We start from the raw sequence: 22,060 nt of genomic DNA, 5'->3' as shown, positions 1-22,060 counted from the left end.
TCCCACACACATTCTCCAGGCCTCCTCCTCCTCCAATCCCCCCCCTCTAATCTGTACCTGGGAGCCATGCTACAGGCACCCACGCTCTCTCATCAGCCTTTCAGCGCATTCCAACAGGCTGCAATGCTTATCATTCGCTCGCCTTTTTTTTTTTTCCCCCTCACACACACACAGACACAGGCACACGCATGCACATAAACACACACACACCTCTGAAGACATGCAGGCCTGTGCAGACTCACGCTTTGGCGAATAATACCCTGTGTAGACAATGGGAAAATGAGGTGTGCGTGAATGCGTGGAAGTGTGTGTGAGTCACCCTCGCGCTAAACTATAGGGGGCGAACAGTGAGAGGTGATAAAAGCAAAGGATGGCAGTCGAAAACATGACAGTGAGAAGATATTCAGGCTCTTAAAACACATGTATCAGTTTGACATGCAAAGAAACCAGGTTTATTAACTATTACTTTAAATTTAAATTTCGTTGTCTCAAGGAGCGCTATATTCATGTCTCATTCATTCATTCATTTTTACTACTCAATAATTGTATTTTTCTTGTAAATAGCTTGTGTATATTTCATGGTCTGTATAGATTATTTATGGTATAGTCAGTGCCTGTACATTGCTGCTGCAATAGTGAAATTTAGCAACAAGTATCTATCTATCTATCTATCTATCTATCTATCTATCTATCTATGACTCATTTAAGCTGGTTTGCATTATATAATGTTTTTTACGGTTTTATTATTGTGGTTTACTCATTCATTGAGCCTCGTCAGTGCTTTCGAAATGCCAACTGCAATGAATGAGAAGGTTGTGTTTTCATGCTGTGCTAATGCTGACCAGAACAACATTTAGTTTCTTTCAGTGGAAACAGATTTTTAGCTTCCCCCCCCCCCCCACAGAACGACAGTTAGCAGAAAACAGAACACATGCCGGATCGATCGCTTTCAGCTTTCACGATTTGCAAGAACACCAAATTGTCACGGACTGTTCCTGCAAAGCACACGACTCGGCTCGGAAGGCGCGCCGGCCAACCGGCACAGGACCACGTTGAAACCATGTTTAATGATGAACGTAACTGCTCTTCATAGTCAAGATGTCTCCTTAATGTCTCTAGGGTCGTGTGTTATCAGATAATGTAGATATATTTTTGTGCTGCTTTTCTATCTATGTCGAGCCTTCTCTACTGTAAAAGGAATAACATATCTCAATAAATCTTCGAGTTGCATTTTATCTTATTTTATTTTATATTGCATTTTTTGGTGAAAACCACAAAAATGTTATTTAATTCAAAATGTTTTTAAGAGGGAATAGTTTTTTAACAGACAAACTAACTCAAAGAAAAGTATGAAAAAACATTATTGAAAGTAAGTGGAGGTTCCAGTATTGAAAAGACAAGATTTGTATATTAGATATATTGTAAAAAGTATGACTTTCACAAGATATCTCTAGAATTAAGTCAATGAATTTAATTAGTATTACAAGTTAGTAAAAAATGTTCACAAAAACACACAGAATGCAATTGTCCATACACTAGTTTCTTGGCACATCTTACCTAAAAGTAATGCAGTCTAATGTCATCCTCCTTTAGGAAGGTTATCATTTTTTGTTATTGCTGTTACAACTTAAAGATTGTGGATTTAACTGTATGGTTATTTTGGAGGCTGCACTTCTCTGTGAAATTAAACTGTACTGCATCATACTGGTCGTGGTAGGTTAGGCTGAGTACCAGAAACACTTTTTAGTTTACAGAATTAAAACCATCAAGAAGAGAGGATTTATTTCAGGGCCGGGTTATCTGAGTGCAATCGTTTTTATCGTACCTAATAAACTGCCAGCTCAGCGTGCATTACAGTTAACGCAACAGCCAATGAGGCAGCCACACTTATTGCATGTGCCAATAAATGAAGCTGGAATACGGTCGTGTGGTATTAGGCCAAATCATTTCCTACACTAAGTGTGAGGTAAGTTCTTCCAGACATTGATGAAGGATACATGATGACATTTTTATTTATTTATTTATTTTTTTGCTGGAGCTTTGATACATGCTTCATGGCTGAGTCACTCTCCATTTACCACTGTGACAGAATGACAACCAACACATAATCCATTTGTAAAATTGCTTAATTCACTCACTAGTAGGAGCCCTGTTAAGCCTTGGCTCACCCTGCCACTCAAACACTGCGCCCCTAAAGTCAGATGCTAATTCCCCACGTGCCTCGGAGGGTCACTCTTTTGAAACAGAAGGCGCTTTCTCACCTGGCTGCCTTCTTTTTGCCAGAATACGGCTGGTGGAGGGTTCCCTTTGGTGCCGCAGAGGAATGTCACGGTGCGGCCCGGAGCTGTGATCTGGTCCCGCGGCCGAACAACGATCTGAGGGGGCACTGCAACACAGAGAATTCAGACAAACAGCTATCACATATGCATATACTTGTATTGACTCAAAGCCAACATAGGAACAATGCAGTGTTTTATTGCTCATTTGGGTTTCGCAGAAAACAAAGGAATTTATCTGCTAACCTCAACGCAAGTGTTACAGGAGATGGTACAGCCTTGTGGCAGTAGATAACTCCTGATAAATCAGATACTTATTGTGTGTCCCCCCCAACTGATACCAAATGCTGCAGCATGAGTACTGATGGGACTTAGCAGGAGAGATCTTATTTCTCCTGTTTTAGATTCGCTTTAGTGGTTTCCTGTAAAATCCATAATCAGGCTCCCTTCCAATGGAACCAGCTCTCAGTTTAAATCCAGATACCTTCTCGTCTTTTAGGGTTAGGCTTCTTTCTGTGATACATCTCCTCCCTTTCACTCTCCGCGCATCGAAATCTCTCCTCTCCGTGTCTTACAGCTCTGCTTGCCTTAAAGTAATCGTATGCGCACATACCCAAGCTGTTCTATAATTAATCATTTAAATGCTGGCTCTCTTCACTTTATCCGCTCTCTTCATTTTGTATGGAGTCCATCATCACCACCAGTATGTTCACATAGAACCTGGTCAGCCACAACACCATTACCATCTTGTGACAATCCAATATTCTGCTGGGAAACTTTTGGACCTGGCATTCATTCATGTGGATGTTACTTAGACATGTACCACCCACCTAGACTAGACCAGACACCCCATAGCAATGACACTCCTTGATGGCAGCAGCGTGTGTGTAGACTGGGTGCAGCATCCATCAAGGAGTGTCAGGAACAACTCAGAAAACATGAAAAACAGCACAAGGTGTTGACGTGGGCTCCACATTCACTAGATCCCAAACTGAACAAGCATCTGTGGGATGATCCACAGAGGCCCCTCCCCTCAACCCATAGGACCCAAAGGCACAAGAGGGACCTACACAATATTAGGCAGGTGGTCATATTGTTATGCCTGATCTGTGTATATTTGTCATGTAATCTTGTTTGTATCATGCATATACGTTACATGCACGTCTCCTCTCCCTTTACTTCTTCCCCATCTCTTTTTTTCCCTATCTTTCCATCTGGCCGGCCTCCACCAGATGGGTCCCTCCATATGAGCTGGGTTCTGCTCAATGTTTCCTCCAGTAAAATAGATTTTTTATTTTTATTTTCTACTGCTGCCTCAGTACTTGCTTTTAGGGTTTCAGGCTCTTGCTCGTACTAAGCATCTTCACCTTCAGCTTGGACTGTTATTGGCACTATATAAATAAACACTGAATTGAGCTGAATAGTTTGGTGGCAGGTACCTGGGACTATTTGATCCAATACCTGCCTGTCTGTCCCTTCCAAGGAGAGAGTAAAACATAAATCCTGAGTGACCTTGCTTTGCTTGGCTTTGATTGATGACTCCTGCTATTGATGCTTAATGGTTAAGCTATAGGCCATGATAAGCAATCCCATGCTGTGGTGAAGAGCCTATCAAGGAGGCCGGCCCAGAACCCACAGGAGCCTAGATTCAGGTTTGTGGGTCACCTTTGTGATCCCGTGCATCAGGCTAATCAGATGTCTTTGAACAAAGATGGAGGGCAGGAGGGGGAGAGGGGCTGCAAATAAATCGTAAGCTGTCTCACTTTCTCTCTCGCTGATACATGCCACTCCTTATTCCTGTGTGTGTGTGTGCGTGTGTGTTCATACACACACACACACATAAGTCTTTGATTTCTATTGATTCTGTAGTGAAGTGACAGGCCTTCCTCCACGGAGGGGGGGTGTGAATGCATAATGATGCCCTCGACCAGTCCTAATTGATTTCTCATCTTCCCACCTGATCTCCTGCTCCTCTTTCATTCTCACTCTGCATTAGCACCGAGAGACACACAGGGAAAGAGAAAGGCCGGGAGAAAGAGAAACGCAAGGAAACAGAAAAACACCGGTCACGGTGAAAGTAGGGAGAGAGTGAATAGCTGCGGGTAAATACAGAGTTCCTTAGTTGAAGGTTTAAGTTGCGCAAAGAATCATGCCGTCTTTACAACACCCTGCAGTGAAAACAAGAAATAATCTGCATTGTCTTCAAATGTGCAATCCTATGATAAAACATTCATGACAGAGAACATTACTGTGACTAAAATGCTGCCTCTTTAAGTCTGGGTTATTTGGCTTTTTAGCTTTACTTCAACCTAACAACCAAAAGCAATTACACTGAGAAATGCTACTTCAGATGGGGCCGGCTTCTTGTGCATTTTATTGATGGGGTCAGAGTTGGTGAGTGGGCGCTTAAATGAGGAGGAAAGCAGCTTGAAAACAAAGACAAACAAAGAAAATTCAGCCCGCGATAACAAGACGAGGGCGACATGCTGGTCGTGATGATCGCTCGCCTCAGATGGAAGCGTCCAAGCTTAATTTCATGCCCTGTATGAACCTAATACCCTTCCTCGCCTAAAGACTCCTTCCACCACAGCAGGAGGGGATCCATGTGTCAATAGCAGAATAGATGACAGCTAAGGGGGGTCCTGGTAGAGCCGGTCAGGGTCAAACATGCAGTCCCCCGTTAACCTTTAAGGTCAATGACCAAACATATGCCCCCCCCGTGTTTTGTATGTGATCAGGGGCCAGTGGTACGGAACCCTCTGCCTTCACTCTTCTCCAGCTGCTTTAAGGAAAGGCTTCCTGTCAGGGCTGATGCAAGGACTGAAATATTAAAGAAACGCGGTGTAATACTCACTTCTTATGTAACTCATCTCCGGGCTTATGCACATACACATGCGGCGAACACACAGGACAAACGACGCCAAACGAGAACACTGCGCTCAACAGGCTACCTAACAAGAACTTGTCAACACCTGAACGTTTCCCCCTCACGCCTGACACGACGCCATAACTTTGACCCAAATACAGCGACAGCTAAGAATATTCAGGCTATTAAAATGGCGCATTTGGTGCGCTACACAGCCCTGTCTGGAGAATAACAATGTTTGATTTGAGAAGGCAAGCCGGCACATTGCCTGAGGCTGTAATAAATAATTAGCAATAATGGGTGCACCCGGCGCGACACTGAGCCTTAGATTTAGGGCATGGAGGAACATTAGCATCCTCACATGGGATGGAAATGGGGATATGGATTGTAGCAGAGCTGCTGAAATATACATGAATACAATCAGCAAACAATGCCTGCATGTCATGGAAGCTATTTGCGCAGCATGTCACTTGTACAGTAATTTCGTCTCTGGGCTGCTAACTTTTTTTTTTAAGCTTTAGCTGTTTGAAGATCTCCTGAAGAAGACAGAAGCTGACTCTGCTCATCAAACGTGGTCCATTACGACAGCACATTAGCGTCTAGTCTTCTGAAATATATAACTGGGTCTGCAAAAATGACGCACATAAGAAGCTGATAACTGCAGGAGGCAGTGTCAGGGAGGTAAATTGGGGAACATCTAAATAAAGAATGAAACACTTGTGATAATAACTTGAAGGAGCCTCGAGACTTCTTTTATATGCCAGATATTGCCAGAGCTGGAGAACAAATAACACGCCAAGAGGGAGGCAAAAATAGACAAGGGCTGCAAGTTAAATTCCCACAGCTTTTACGATAAGAAGTGCCAGACCCGGGGAGGAAAGTATGCTCTGAGTGTGAAGTGCTTGGTCTCTTTGATTGCTGATGCACGTGATCAATGTCAAATATTATCTTAAAGATGGAAACTTCAGTGTATGGAGAAGATCAGGATTAGGTTGAGGTGGTGAAGATGCTTTAAAGTTACTTTTAATATTTATCAATAGAAAGGGGTGTGGGTCTGACAGCCAGTGTCTGCGCATTAGGCCATTATGAGGCTGATATCTTGTAGTCTGGTTGAAGCCTAGTATCAGCCACAACATTAAAACCACTGACAAGAGAAGTAAAGAACATTGACCATCTTGTGAAAATTCAATGTTCTGCTGGGAAACTTTTGGACCCGGCATTCGTGTAAATGTTACTCAGACACGTATCGCACACCTAGACCAGATCAGACACCCCCACCCCATAGCAATGAAACTCCTTGATGGCAGCAGCCATCCCGAGCAGGATGCAGCCTGACAAAAATGGTTTAGGAACAACTCAAACAACTGTTTTGGAGGCACAAGGGAGACCTACACAATATTAGGCAGGTGAGGTGGTTTTAATGTTGTGGCTGATCAGTGCACATCCCATCACAAGGTTATGTGCCAGCGCAGGAAGTTTTCTACATAGCGATGGATGTTAAAATGTAAATGAGCAAGTGCAGCTTCAGTGCAGCAGTATGCCTTCTTGGCATCAGTCACATCCCTGACTTGAGCTTTCTCTAACCCAAACCGTAGTTTTTCAAATGAAATTAATTTCTGGGTTTCATTCATTCTCCCTGGGGCTAAATCTACTTAGTGAATCCTTTATTTCATCTATTGATGTTCTTGTCTGGTGACAGCGCTGTTGATCCCAGCTTTAGCCGGGGTTTATGGAATGAACATCACCACAAACAAACCGAAAGCGTTTCCACTGTCTCGGCTGCTCACCACATACTGAGCTCTCACTCAGACAGATCAGAGCGTGCGATTTGTTCCACCGCCGTTGTATGAACATGCCATGTTGCTCAATCACATGGCAAAGGCAGACAAAGTGCTTACAACCAAAGCGTCTCACCTCCCCTGCTCCCCCCGCTCTCACACTGACACATGATTTGCACCAACGTGCTGAAGCTATCGCACACACGGGGGAACACAAATACACACGCACCCTCCCAGCAGGAGTTCCTCAGGGGCCTAGATGTGACAGGCAGCTGTCACAGTCCCCACGCTGATGCAGACAGCGTGCTTCACACACGAACGCTAGAGTAAACACACTCTCATGCTGCTGCTGCTGCTGCTGCTGCCACACCTCGCCCCTCACATACACACATTTTTTTCCATTCTGAAATGATGATTGAGGTGGTTATTTTATGGGTGTAATATATTACAGCTAGACTACTCACTTATATTCAATTCTGAGTTGGACCTTTGCGCCCAATGCTCCAGCCTGCTTGTCAGACATCAAGAATTTTTTTGGCAATGCTTTAAATGGAAGGACTTTTATTATTTTCTTAAATAATATCAAAGCACCCTCAGGCCATTCCTACATGGCAAATGCCATCAATATTTAAGCCTATCCCAGCTGTCATTGGGCGACAGAAAAACAACCATTCACACTCATGTGCACGCCTACGGACAATTTAGAAACATCTAACCTGTCAGGCATGTGTTTGGATGACAGTGCTAACCACTGCAGCACTAGCAGCACATCTACAGATGGGACTGGCTTGAGTCAGACTCCAGACAGACTCCGGTTTGCAGGATACACATTAAATACTGGCAAGGTTTTGCTTTTAGTTTAGTAGGCTATAATTGTGACAGACAAAAAAAGACATGATTTCTGTTTGGTAGTAGTTTCTTGCTCATTGACTCCAGGAGTCAACTTGGACTTAAATAGCTTCAAGAATGGGATTAAAAGATCGATAGACCAACATGTACACATGATCAAGCATCAGAGAATGGACATGGGCCTTCTGAGGGTGTCCTGTGGTGTCTGGCAACAGAATGTTGTTAGTGGGGGGCTTTGGGTTGAGGGGAGGGGCCTCTGTGGATCATCCCACAGATACTTGATCAGTTTGGGCTCTAGTGAATTTGGAGGCCAGGTCAACACCTTGTGCTCTTCTTTATGTTTTTGAATTTTTCCTAAACCATTTTTGTATCAGGCTGCATCCTGCTGGGGATGGCTGCTGCCATCAAGGAGTGTCATTGCTATGGGGTGTCTGGTCTGGTCTAGGTGGGTGGTAAATGTTTAAGTAACATCCACATGAATGCTAGGTCCAAAAGTTTCCCAGCAGAACATTGTATTGTCACAAGATGGTCAATGTTATTTACTTCTCCTGTCAGTGGTTGTAATGCTGTGGCTGATTGGTGTATAAATGAAATCTGTGTGCACTAAAAAGCATACAGTATAATGTTTGTAACCAACGTTTTTGCTATAATATCAAGGGCACAGAAACAGAATGTTTTATGGGTTTTCAGGTTTAAAGAAGAGCAAACTAGACCAGAGGAATTTTATCCCATCTGTACGGTCACACAAGAGAACTGGCGCCGTCCACTTTGATTCCTGTCTTCTCCTTTAGTTCTCTTCAGGATGTCTTGATCGCTACTTATAAAGCTCGGTATGTCGGTCAAAGGTCTTCCAACTGATGTGAGATGCTGGACCTAATGAAGGGTTTCTGCCCTCGACTGTTACTAAATCAGATGTTCGCTTTTTCTTTTGATCATTGAACATGTACTACATCATTGGATTTTGACCATAGAACTGATCATTTATTTATGTGATTGGGCATCCAGACCTTTCTAAGAAGATTGCCCATTTCATTAGTCACGCATCTTTTACTGTGAATTCACAGTGAAAACAAGCATTTTTGTCTTAAAATGGTATTTTTGGTATTTTCTTCACTTAGCTGTTTATTTTTTTTGCTTGTAATAAGGAAAACATGTCGTGTGGAGATCCTTGCATTTCCACAAATTCCGCCCGTATTCAATCCACCATCCGACACAAAGAAGCGTTTCTATAACGGGCAGGCATTCGTCGATGCCCTCTCACAACCCCTCAACTGGGCTCGCCCACGCACACGTGAAGTGACTAAGAGGAGGACGGGATGAAACGCTATGATGATGATGATGATGATGGTGATGATGTCAGTCTTCAAAGCATCATGCTCCTCTCAGAAATCGAAATGTACAGCGAAAGTCAAAGAGTCAAAACACACCACATCCGAGGTAAGACTCATCTTTGTAGTGTTACCTAAACTGATCCTGAAAACCAGCATGTACAACTCTCTTTGTTCCATCGTTGTAACGCTGGAAACAGCGAAGTTAGGACAGTTGATTCCTCTCACACCTACACTGCAGCTCATTTCCTCAATTTCATGTTTGTCTTCCAGGAGTGATCCGTCACACTGATGAAGCTGTATTTCCACTGGCATGATAAAAGGTTTGCCTTTGTGGTTTCTCTTAACGGCAAAAAGACGCCGCCATCTCATCCACACAGATTTTGCTGGTTAATGATCAAAAGGCTCCCTGGTACACACGGTAGCGATGTGTGGGTCTCTGCTACAGAATATATGAAAGTGTTTTCCAGAGAGAAAATTGAATTGTCAGAGCATGTGTGGCTAATCAGCATTTGACTGCAGCACAACTCTTTTGATTTATTTTACAAAAAGTGAGATTGTGAACTAAATTAAAGATGACTGGTTTTAATAGAAGCTATAATAATAATACCAGAGTAGTAGTAAACATGCCTGGAGAGCAGTTGTGGAAAATCGAAAGCCTGCTCCTCATGTTTCCAGAGGTACTCATTGACTATCTTCTACTCCTAACGGGCTGAAAAGACGGTGGTAGTCGGCGTTGCGCCTCCAGTATGGCAATCTTAAAACCTGTATACCCGCAAGACCCTCTCATCCCTCGCACAAACACACACACACACACATATGAGCATGCAAGGATGGGATGAAATGGAATACTTACAGGATGGACCGACTGCAATGGTGTGATGCAGAAATGGGTGGAAAAGAAAAGAGGAAAAGAAAGATGTATGAGATAATGATCAGCCGATTGATGGTGATAATGGATGAAACATTTGCAACTCTGAAGACGATGACCTAAATTAACAGAATGTGAACAAACTGAAATGAGAAACTGGTGGCTGGTTGAATGAAGCGAACATAAAAGAGAGCAGCAGCGTGGCAAGTAGGAGGGAGGACGATTACCTGAAAGTGGACATATGATTCTAACTGGTCTACAGTACGTGCAATATACAGCCATTTTCTTTTGTGTGTATGAGTAGGATGTTCTTATCCTGCAGCTGCAAGCAACAACCCACAATCAATTTCCATTTGCCTAACAGCCGCCACTGGGAATGACTTCTTTATTCTGCTGCAAAATTCTATTAGTTAAATGCACGATGTGCGTTTCTGCAACAGTGTGTGTTTCCTCTCGCCCCAACAACAAACTCCTTGTGTCTGTTCTGTCAGTGCATTCATGTAGATATAGCATAAGAGCAAAGGTGTGCTGACACATGTCAGCGCAGACTGGAGGGCCCACTCACAGAACCCGGAGTAAAATTCTAAATATTCCCTTTTATCATCACAAATGACAGACTTATCATTCGAGTGCCTCTCTCTAAGGGACTGACTTTATTCTAATGCAGTTTCAATGCCTTTTGATGTCGGCTCTCTCTCTGGAGAGATGACGCGTCGAGGCTTGAAAGGAACTTAAAATCCATTTTTCACTTTATCTCTCTTTTAGTTTCAGTTAACAGCGTGTTACCAGTGGCGTAATGTGGGGAGCTTCAACCAGCCGCAGAGCCTGTCTGCCTGCGTAGCCACTCTCTAGTCAGTCTTTTTTGACATGTGATGGTAATATTCACCGTTGTTGTTAGGGTTCTCAACATCAACAACCGCAAAGGAAAAGGGCAGCATGCTGGTTGGCGAGATGGGGGCATTTTGGGATGCATCGTAGTGAAACTGTCCGTCTGTGCAAATAATTTACTCATGAATTCAGTGTTAAAATCCAATTTGTCGAAAAAGTGAAAGATTCTGCCAGCACAGAATTCCTCAAGTTTCACATTTGTTGAAGCGGAGAAGGACAAGAGCATTCGTGCTATTTAGAAAAAAAAAACACGATTGCATTGCAAACATTGATTTGTAAATCAATGTATTCAGTTTGTAGCTGTAATTTCAGCAGAATGGAAAACTAGGTTGGTAGGGAAAAAGGAAATTTTATTGACAAAGTCCTTTGTGTTTGTGCGCATGGTTAGTGAAGCAGCGTCCTCTGGGTCTTACCGTGCACTTGCAGGGTACCCGACGCCTCGGCTTTGCCCACGCTGTTCTCTGACACGCAGGTGTAAGTGCCCTCGTCCTCAGCTCGCACTTGAGTCAGACGCAGGCTGTTGTCACTGCGGATCTCAGATCTGCAAAGAGACACAAGATGTTGCATAAAATGTGTTGATTCTATGTTCTGGAAACTCCAGATGGAAGTGAATTTAAATGTTTTAATGAATGCACGGCCAGACTATGAACAAGGTTGTTTTTTTCTACTACCTGAAAACAAAACTGATTTAACGCAGAAATTGTGAGATCAATGTCTTAATTACCAACAGGTGATTTTAAAAGACAAAATGGCTCTTTCTTGAACCTGCAGCAGGTGTTTACTGCACAGGGCAATACGTCAAGACAAAACATTCATCCCTGCGCAGACCTGAATCCTGCTGACGACGGGGGAATATTTTACCATATTTCCCCAGGGGGATCATTAAAGTTTCAGCCAATCTAACCATCGAAATAAGAGTGAGAGACTCTGACGGTGTCGTGATGCAAACACTACATGGCATTGACTTCTTTCTGGCAGAACAAGAAGCACAGAAACAGTCTCGTGGCACTGCTACACATCTGTTAAACAAATACATTTCCTTATCATTCAAATTGATGTCTCTGCAACATGTTACAGAGCTCAGTCATTTTGACTTTGTTTTTGTTTTGTTTTATTGATAGTCACACTTATCCACCTCTACTGGAGCACTGGTTTGTTTTGATTTATTGTTCATTACACATCCACAAGTGATAATAACATCGCCTAGTAAAAAAAAAAGAGAAAAAATCAAAGCAGTGGGAATTCATCTACTCGGAATAAGGTATGGTTGAGTCATCACGAGTCATTTTATTCACAAAATGTTTTTAGAATATCTCAACTGGAACAGCAGAGATGCAGATATGCTCTTTAATGTGAGGCTGCTGGGCTACACTGCTTGTTGCCAGATTGTCCTGATGCGTGGTGCAGCTCTAGCAGACAAAGCGTTGAGTGCTGCCTCCTGCGTACCTGCCCCTGGGCAACTCCCCCTCCTCTCTACGCCAGCGGACAGTCGGGGTCGGATCTCCGTGCACCTCACAGAAGAAGTCCACCATGTCTTCTGCCAAGACCACCTGGTTCACCGGCTGCTTAATGAACATTGGCCTCTCTGAAATCAGACAGAAAATAGAAGCTTCATGTGGTGCTACTTCATGGGGGGAAAAAAATCATAAAAAAGAAAGGTGTAATAAACCAAACCACCTGTAAATGAAGAAAGTGAGATGGAATCACCAGACTGAGTGGAGCTGTCATAAAGTCTACGCTAACTCAGATACGTGCTCTTTATGACTGAGTCAAGAAGCAGCTCAGGATGAACACAATAAAAAAGCCATTTGAAGATTAAAAAATATAAACGTAAATGATATGGAGGAAACAGCATGGTCAGTATTGGAGAAGAAAAGGCTGCAGGAGGTTAGGAGGGTGAAGCGAGGTGTATAAAACTGTGTGGGAAAGTTGATGTCCACTGCATTGCACCAGAGCTCAATTTGAGCCTTAATATTTGATCAGCTGAGCTTGGGAGATTTCATACCAAACTTTCAACGAGAAAATCAAAAAGATCCAGGATAAAAAACACGTTCATACATGTGCGGGATCAATAATCAGTAACCGTGGATTCATTGTTATCGGCAGTACTGATCAAAAATGTGACTAAATTTTAAATTTTTTTGAATGATGCAACAGAACAGACTATAATTTAGTGACCACCAAATGTTATTAAATCTTTGCAATAAAACATTGAGAAGTTACAGGCCTGACGCAAGTGAAGGATAATATTGAGTTGCATGCTGAGAAAATAAATGCACCACCGACATACTGACAAGTATGCACTGTAAGCTCTTATTATGATCATAAACCGTTCTGAAACGTGTTAAGAAGCCAGACAAATCCCCCAGGTGGACTGGGGTTGCTGAGAGGGATGTCTAGTCCATATTGCTTAGTCTGCTGACACCACTACCCATCCCATGAAAAAGGGGCAGAAAATGGATGAGCAGAAAGAAAAATCTGTGCAGATGTGCAGTGGCCATTACCTTTCCAACTTTCCACCTGGCAGCAATACAAAATATTAGGGGAAATGCTGGACCATGCATTTTCTGGATTCACAAATGGATAAATTAGGTTTTAGGTTTACTGCTGCACTACGATGTGCAACGTATACAGTAGGTGGTGGCAGTAGCAGTGGTGATGGAGGACATGAGGGGGCCGAAAAGAAAATATCAATTTTCTATCCGTTTCCCGGGATCGATACACGCTTTGAGAACACTGCTGCGCTGCCGAGAGGAAAGCGGAGGATCGGGGAGAGGAGAGGGCTCAGAGGTCAAAAGAGCAAAGCAGAGGGCAACTGGGCGGGGGGGGGGGGAGGGGGGGGGGGGGGGTCATCTTCTGCTGCAACATCAGCCGAGGATGGAAAAATTCCAGAGAGAGACAGAAAAAAGATGATACGTGCACCAATTTATGAAGCTTACAACAAAGAAACTCTACAAATTTGTTACTAAAACACCTATAAAATGTCATTTAGTAAGCTACAATGGATCATTATTTCCAATCCATTACCAGTTCCAAAAGATGAGCCATTAGCTCAAATTATTTACAGTGTTATTTGAATATTTCTTCTCATTTCTATTCTGTATAACCTCAACAATAGATGTACTATTGCAGAATCAGATCATTGTAATTCCTGTGTGTTTCCTATGCCATGATACTATTTGCATTTACACCATACATGCAGTGAAATGACTCACCAAAGACCACAAGTTCAGCAGGATCGCTGTCTTTCTCTCCAACCATGTTGGTTCCAACGCACACGTACATGCCAGCATCACTTTTCCTGGTGTTCGAAATCATTAACTTGCCTCCGCGGATCTGAAAACGAGAGGCGAGAGGAAGAGGGACAGAGGCACAGGAGGAAATAGATAAAAGGGTAAGTGGAGGAGGGGAGGAGAGAGGAGACGGTGGTGGAGGAGGAGGAGGTGGAAGAAAGAAGACAAATGGAAAGAGATTGGAAACAGGATATTGAAGCATGTTAGTCAAGAGAGAAGCCACTCCGTCATTTCCAGTGCGTGTCATGACAGATGGCTCCCCTGCTAGTTCCGACATAGTTTGACAATGGTTCTAGCTCCGGGCCAATTGCCATAGAAACATCTTCCACTGCTCAATTTGTAATAAGTAGCTGCACTGATTCGGTGTCGGCATGTACCGCGCTGGTATGCTTGCAAATAGCAAGTGTGCAAGCCTGGTTTTGTTATATCCAAAAGTTTGTGTGGGAGCGACAGAATTTCTAGAAGGAGGCTTTGTCCTGGCAAATGAAGAATTCAATCGAACAATCACTGCAGTCCAACAGTCATTACGTTATCAAGGACCTTTCATCAACAATCAAAGCTAACTTCCTTCCACCATAAAATCCCCCCAAAAAACACAATGCACAAATCTAGCAAGTTGGAGACTACTTCTCTCAACATTGTAACCTTCTGCACTGACCACCTGCCAACTTACCGTAATCCTCTCGTCTCGATCGTTGACCCGGATGTTGTTTCTCTTCCAAGAGATGGTGGGCTCAGGGTGGCCTCTGGGAGGGATACACTCCATGACCGCCGGCTCTCCTGCCGCCACGACCACATCACTGGGCGTCTGACGGAAGTCGTCTCGCAGAACTTTGGAAAAGCGCAAAGGTGCGAAGACATGGTTAGAATGAGTGTTGACTTCTTTGCTGATGATGCTGTCTTTTATCTGAGTTTGCGTGCTTTCAGTGCTGCTGCAATTCTGCTCACGTTCATGCGTTCTTTCATCTGACAACGCATACACGGAGTCCAATACTTCTGCGCTGACATTTGGTCTTCAAAACCAAACAATGTGAATGCCAGAGAAGATGCAAATAAAATCCTCTTTCACCGTTTGAGCTGAATAACAAAAAGCATGATGGGACTCTGCTGATAAAATATGGCTAAGAATTTAACGTGGTGTACAGGCATCCCTGAGGTCTTCATTGACTCGGTGTCATGTGTGCAGCATCACGCTACATCAATAATGAAGGCCCGTGTAGCCAACACAAACAAACTAGATAAATTATTAAATCTGACTCTCACACACACAGACGCACACAGGGAAAAAAGTCACAATTCAAACATCACATTAGAATACATCAGATAAATAAACTATGTAAAGGGCAGGAAGCTATTTTGAATACAAAAATTGAGAAAATAACTCACTCTCGTTTGCTTTCCGGGAGTCTATTCATAAAACATTAGAGATTTGTCTTTGGGTCACAGCACCTCCTTTCAAATTTATTCCTCTGTAGTCAACATCTTGTGGCTGTTACCTGAAGGCATGGGCCTATTTATTTCTCATTTCTGTCTCTGGAGCTTTGTGACCTCTCAGCTTACAGATGTGGAGGATGGTTTTGTATTCTGGGATGATGTACTGACAACACTGGTGTAACAGGAAGAGGCCAGCGCCATACAGGCCTGCAGGCTACACGTCTGGCCTAAGCCACTCAAGGGATTTACTAAGGGGATAAAACAATGAAATGGTTTCTATGCCATTCCTGTCTGGCCAGGATGACCGCCAAAAAGCCGCCCCAACTGACCTGAAGAGAAAATCTGCTCAAAATTTCTTTTTACATTGCAGTCTCTTCAGGCGCTTATTAAGAAAAAGGTTCAGCAGCAACTCTGTCAAAATATAATTTTATGGAACTTTATATTCCATAAAGTTGCCTTTGAAGCTAAGGGTAGAAATTAGTTTCCATAATCAAACACAGCATGCCTGATTTGCATACATTATTGAGATCAGGCTAATGAGATCAATGAGTCATTAATATAATAACATTCCACTCATGTCTCCGCTGAGTGTGCAAAGATTGGGTTTTGAGATTGTTATGATGATGAGAGGGGGAAAAAAATGTGGGTTACTTCGCCTTAAAAAGTGCAAGTCAGAAACCGACTTCCAAATTCACACCAAAGCCCAAACGCCTTTACAATGCCACGCCCAACAAACTCATTGATGCAATTGTCATGTTTTGGAAAGGAATAATAACAATACTATTCATTTTTCATCTTGTAATTCAGACAAACAATCTGAATTATTTGTCACCTTTCAGGCTGAAATCAAATGTGTTAACAGTTACATTTACATATTCCAACCGAGGGGTGGAAATGATGTAATTGTTTGAGTTAGTATTGCACATTTATTGCATAGAGAAGCACTCCAATAAGAACAAGATGGTTGCTACTTTGAAAAACATCATTGAACTGGCAGGGCTGATGGATGAACTCATATTGATTAAGGTAAAGACGAGACAGAAGTAGATTGTATTTCTTCTTTAAGTTACAACAAAAACAGTTTCATTACCACAGGGTAATACTGCATGTACTGTAAACAGCCCTTCTTCTTGAGGAGTTCTTTATTCTATTACTCTTTTCAATCCCATTTGACCCTGAGGGGAAAAGGGCCAATATCCCTGTAACTCCTATTTGTCATGCAGTCAATTCAGTGTGTGTCCTTTTGAAGTGTGTTTTCCACAGCATAACAAACAGTGCCCTAAGATTTAAAAGAATAAAGGACAGTTTTCAAGATTCAAGATTTGTCCAGAATCCTCCATACCTGAGCTACACCATCAGCCACAACATTACAACCACTGACAGGAGAAGTGAATAACATTGACCATCTTGTGACAATATAATGCTCTGCTGGGAAACTTTTGGACCACACATTCATGTGGATGTTACTTAGACATGTACCACCCACCTAGACCAGACCAGACACTCCTACCCCACAGCAATGACACTCCTTGATGGCAGCAGCCATCCCCAGAAGGATGCAGCCTGACACAAACACACACACAAAAATGGTTTAGGAAAACCTCGAAAAACATGAAAAATAGCACAAGGTGTTGACCTGGACTCCAAATTCCCTAGATCCCAAACTGATCAAGTATCTGTGGGATGCAGTGGAACAAGCCTGATCCACAGAGGCCTCTCCCCTCAACCCATAGGACCCAAAGGCCCCAACTAACAACATTCTGTTGCCAGACACCACAGGACACCCTCAGAAGGCCCATGTCCATTCTCTGATGAGTCACATCTGTTTTGGAGGCACCTACACAATATTAGGAGGGTGGTCATAATATTATGCCTGATCGGTGTATGGAGCTGTGGTTAACATTAGCCGTTTTGGAGGCACAAGGAAGACCTACACAATATTAAGAAGGTGGTCATAATGTTAACACATGGCTGCATGTGTTAATGGTTTTCATCAGATGCCGAGGTATTTTGCTCTCAGTGTCAATACTGATATCAGTGTAGATTAAATGGTGGTAAAGTCCACTTGTGTTTGTGCATTTTCTGTATGTCTTTCAGCAGCAATGTCGCTGTTGTGTCACAGGCCATGAAGGGAGGATCACTGCCTCATCTGATTAATGAGACATCGCCCCTCACGACAGCACAGACAGGCCAAGAAAGGCCCAGGATATTGCCATTATCATCGCCATCCATACAGCTATCTGTCTCTACACAGGAACTTATTTACACCCGGACTTCTGAGGACATCTCTTTATCTGAGATACCTGGTTTTGTGTGGTAAATTCGTGGCATCCCAGTGTCAGGCACGCCACAAAGACTCATTTCTCTTCTTGTCAAGATAGCGTGGCGTCCTCTTTGAGTGTGGGCGTGTATGTGAGCGGATAAATCAGCCTGTTTTGTTTGTAATCAAGGTCATAGGAGACAGGCACATCAGCTTTTGAGGAGAGACCTGGATATTTTTCATTTCCTCATTAGCTAACAGAGCCTGTGCCTGCCTTTGCCTTGATAAAATACAGTTCTGCACAATTTATTATTTGCCCCCTGAACGACTGTGTTCTAATGTTATTTTTTTTATCTATGTCTCTTAGAGGAATGAAATTAAAGCTTCAGTCAGACCCATATCCTGATGGCCAATTACTTTGCCGCAGAGCATTCCGAATCCCATTGGCCCCTCCAATCCTGGAATGATATTCTAAACCACACTCCTGGCCTCGTCTACAGCTGCTGCCGACATTTATCCCAATCACCATCCGCAGCAGATTACAAAAACCCGACTAAATTGTTCAGGAACCCGTCCCGTCACGCAAAGCGAGGAAGGAAAGAGGACAGATGACAGCACCCCCTCGGCCCGAATTACCATGCTGCAGGGTTAAAGGACTGCTTCGATGACCTGTCACACACCATTCTGAAATCGTGGCTCCAGGGGCCCCTGATCTTTCCTTTTCTGCCCCTTCCCACTCTCCATATCTGAGTGAAAAGGGGGTCCCTGGAAGTTTATTAGGCACTGGCAATTACCCATGCGGCCCTTGGGGGCCGATATTAAGTGTGTGCACTTTGACCCTTTCTTTAAACCCCTTCAACAAAGCCAGAGTAATCCCCACCACTGGGCCAGAACGGTGTGCTTTAATCAGGGAACAGACACACAGTATTACACACAAGGTGAGAGATACGGCTGTAACATATCTGTTCAGAACTGAAACTATGCTAGCTTTACTAGTATAGACTTTATTCTTTAGACAGTGATGAACAACGTTGTGGCAATGTGGGCTTAACAGGATTAATGATATAATTTCGTCACTCGATTCATTGTGAAAAGCAAAAACAGATACAGTACATAATGTCAAACGTTCTCGGGATCCAGCTGCTCAGATGCAAGAGTGATGTGGGTGTTGTTGTTGCATAAAGCAAGTTGAACATCTTTATGCTATGGGCTGTTGGTTGAATAAGACAAGGTATCTAAATAAATACCCCATTTGGGTTGGGGGTAAATTTTGACCAACACAATTAAAAAAAGCAATCGCCAGGTAAAACAATACTAAAACAGTTTCCTCAGTGTTTTGTTTCAATTTCTAGAAATCAAAGTATTTCAATAAAACACTGTTCTGACAAATCATTTACATAATCACCACTCACTCCTACATGCAACCAACACGCAATCTGTCAGGTTCCTGTCACTTATATATTTACACAGTGACAAACACAAAAATAAATGGCACCCATCTGTACGCAGCATTCGTCAGCCTGAGACTTAGACGTATGGATTTGAAACCGTACCGAACATTGAACCACTGCAGAAGCTAATCTGTTCCAAACCAAACCAAAGGTGTGACTGTACGGGACTCGTAGTTGTCGGCGGTCGCTAGAATTCTGTGATATACCACATGTGCACAAGTATCAGGACCCTGCTGTATACCAGGGAATCATTTGAGCATTTAATTGGACATAAAAACACCGTTGGGGCAAGCTCTGGCTCACTTTTAATTACATGGCTTTATCGCTGTCGTTAATGTTCCAAGGACTGCATGCGTGTATGTGACAGCGCCCCCAAGAATAAATATTCAGATGGCGGATAGAGAATGACGGATAGTCCCTCGGCTGGCGGGGCGCAGGGAGGGGTGGAGGGAGGGGGAGTCGGGGAAAGTGTCCTCAGGTTCAAGCTCTGTTGTGGTGGATTGAGCTGGTCATCTGTCAGTCCGTCGGCTTACATCTCGTCCCGACATGAAGCAATCTGCTTTAGTGAGAACGCACGCAAAAACGCACTGATGTTTTTGCTCCTTTGGCCTAAGTACAAACATCCCTCTTATCCCTTTATCAACCCTGCTTAGACGCACACACACAGATATGGCTTTTCTGTTTGTTCCATAGGTGCAGCCTTTTCCCCAGGGCAATATCTGTCCAGGCTTTCAGACCCAACGGGGGCCCCCATCAGAAGTCACCTTCTATCAACCACTCTCATTATCCAGAGTGGACCCCCTCCGATCCCTATCAACCATTACACCATGATAAAACGGCCCACACAGGATATTGGTGTGTGTGTGTGTGTGTGGATTGTCAGTGGTGATGGGAGGGACAGTTGGAGACAGATGTCCGTGCTGCCGCTAAGCCCCAACCCCCCCAACCGACCCACCCAATACAAACACAGACACTCAGGCAGATATGCTGCACGGCAGCTGTAGCAGCAAATACAGCACTACTCTGTCTGCATCGAATATGATCAGCTCAGTGCAATATACATGCCGACTGGAGATTGTAACCCCCCCCCCCCCACCCCATCCTGCAGTGCATCAACACACGGAGACACACATACTGAACAAAACCCGCCATTTCTTTATCAACACGTTCTGACAGTTGGCCTGAAAAGTCCCCCCTCGAAAAAAAACAACTTGCTTTAGAGTGTAATTCCATTTTTTTTATGGAGCTGTCATTTGGTTCTTTGCCCTGAGAGTATTTTATGGCCTTGAGTAAATGACATAACATGGTTTGGCTTTCTGGAAATGCTCATATGGCCGACAGCAAAACTGAGCCAGCGCTAAAGCTAAATGAATGTGAATCACGGCGAGAGGGCATTTCAATTACTCCTTCCTCGAGTCCAGCGGGGTCACCTTCTCGGCCTAAGTACCCCAGCTCGCTCCAGCCTTCAAGCGCGCGCTCACGCACATAACCTGATCATCAGTGTCTGATGCCCTTTTCCCCATAAATTCACTCCCTCCATTTTCTTTCGATACTTAGCGCGCCGGCACGGTCCCTGCCGCTTAGTCCCGTCAGCTGAGTCCATTTAGCAGCCACAACAGCTGCCCCATCAACCACCCACCCAATCCCCGGTATCGTCACATTAGAGCCCTCCCTCCCTCCACGCTGCCACCACCAAACCTGAGCTGACGGTTGAAAAGCAGCTGCTCCCACTAGCTACGGCGACAAGGGGGTGAAAGATGATTTTCACGCTTAGCAGCCAAAAATTAGACCCTAAAGGCTGAGGTTAATGTTCAGATTTTTTTCATCTGTGTGATTAGTGAAGAAACTAGACCTTAAAACAAAAAAAAAAATTCAAACAATCCGTTTAATGGAGCGCCGGAGAGGTTGCCAAACTGATCCTGGCCGGAAGCTGACAGAAAATCTCTGCAGTACAAATCAACATTAACGTGAAGAGCCCCTGCATTTCTCACAGTAAACCTCTCACAAACCAATTATTAGCTACCGGGCTCAGATAAATGAAATGAAATCCACTAGTCACTGTGATGCATTACAAGCAGATTATAAGCCTGTTATTAGCATAGATAAACAACTTCTTACAACATAATCATCAGGCGAGCCCCAGAAAATTACATTCAGTTCAATATTCATGTCACGCTCCGGCGCTGTTTACAATGCTTTAAAATATGTTATCGCTGTTGTTACATGTAAAATGCTGCCTGAAATTAAATTAAGTGATAAAATGTGAGAAATCACTCACCACCCACCTCCCTGTGCTGCTGAGAAAAAAAAAATAGATGAGGTTATCTGTCAAGGCGCCATGTTTCACGGCTTTTTAAGTGCTCATAAATGCCCAAGTCTGGTCCCTATGCAGTGTCTTGTCAAACGTGTTGGCAGGGGGGGGAGTGGGCTAAGGATGGATGAGGAGTAGTGAGTGTGGGGTGGTGACGGGGGCGACACTTGGCAGTGGCAAAGACTGGAGCCAAATGACGGTGGGCCCCACATGCATCAGTGGAACAGCACAGGAGGCACTCATTATCACACCCAGATAATACACGTGCATGTATGTGTGTGTGTGTGTACGGTACGTGAGTTATAATGAAGCACATGGCCCGTAAGCATGCTGAAGTAGAGAGGTTAAGGTTGATCGGGCCCACTCAGGGGCACCCTGTTAGCAATGAGCTGCAGTCATGTGACAACAAGCTTATGTGTTTAAGCCACTCATGCTTCACATGGAGGTACATTTGA

The 22,060-nt window shown here is 43.7% G+C and overlaps 1 protein-coding gene across 1 annotated transcript in view; it reads right to left on the bottom strand.

The window, feature by feature from the left end:
- The window catches only part of robo3 (roundabout, axon guidance receptor, homolog 3), a gene marked incomplete at its 5' end in the record, with an annotated part of 150,698 nt that overhangs the window by 29,353 nt on the left and 99,285 nt on the right, over window positions 1–22,060 (bottom strand). The window contains 5 exons of the mRNA XM_084564084.1: window positions 2,262–2,386; window positions 11,270–11,397; window positions 12,303–12,441; window positions 14,072–14,192; window positions 14,823–14,980. Coding sequence (XP_084420210.1) covers window positions 2,262–2,386; window positions 11,270–11,397; window positions 12,303–12,441; window positions 14,072–14,192; window positions 14,823–14,980 — 671 coding nt within the window. The remainder of the gene's footprint in view (window positions 1–2,261; window positions 2,387–11,269; window positions 11,398–12,302; window positions 12,442–14,071; window positions 14,193–14,822; window positions 14,981–22,060) is intronic.

The sequence above is a fragment of the Chelon labrosus genome (genome assembly GCF_963514085.1).
Source record: "Chelon labrosus genome assembly, chromosome: 17".
Classification (NCBI taxonomy): Eukaryota; Metazoa; Chordata; class Actinopteri; order Mugiliformes; family Mugilidae; genus Chelon; species Chelon labrosus.
This window is presented reverse-complemented; position numbering and strand designations above follow the sequence as displayed.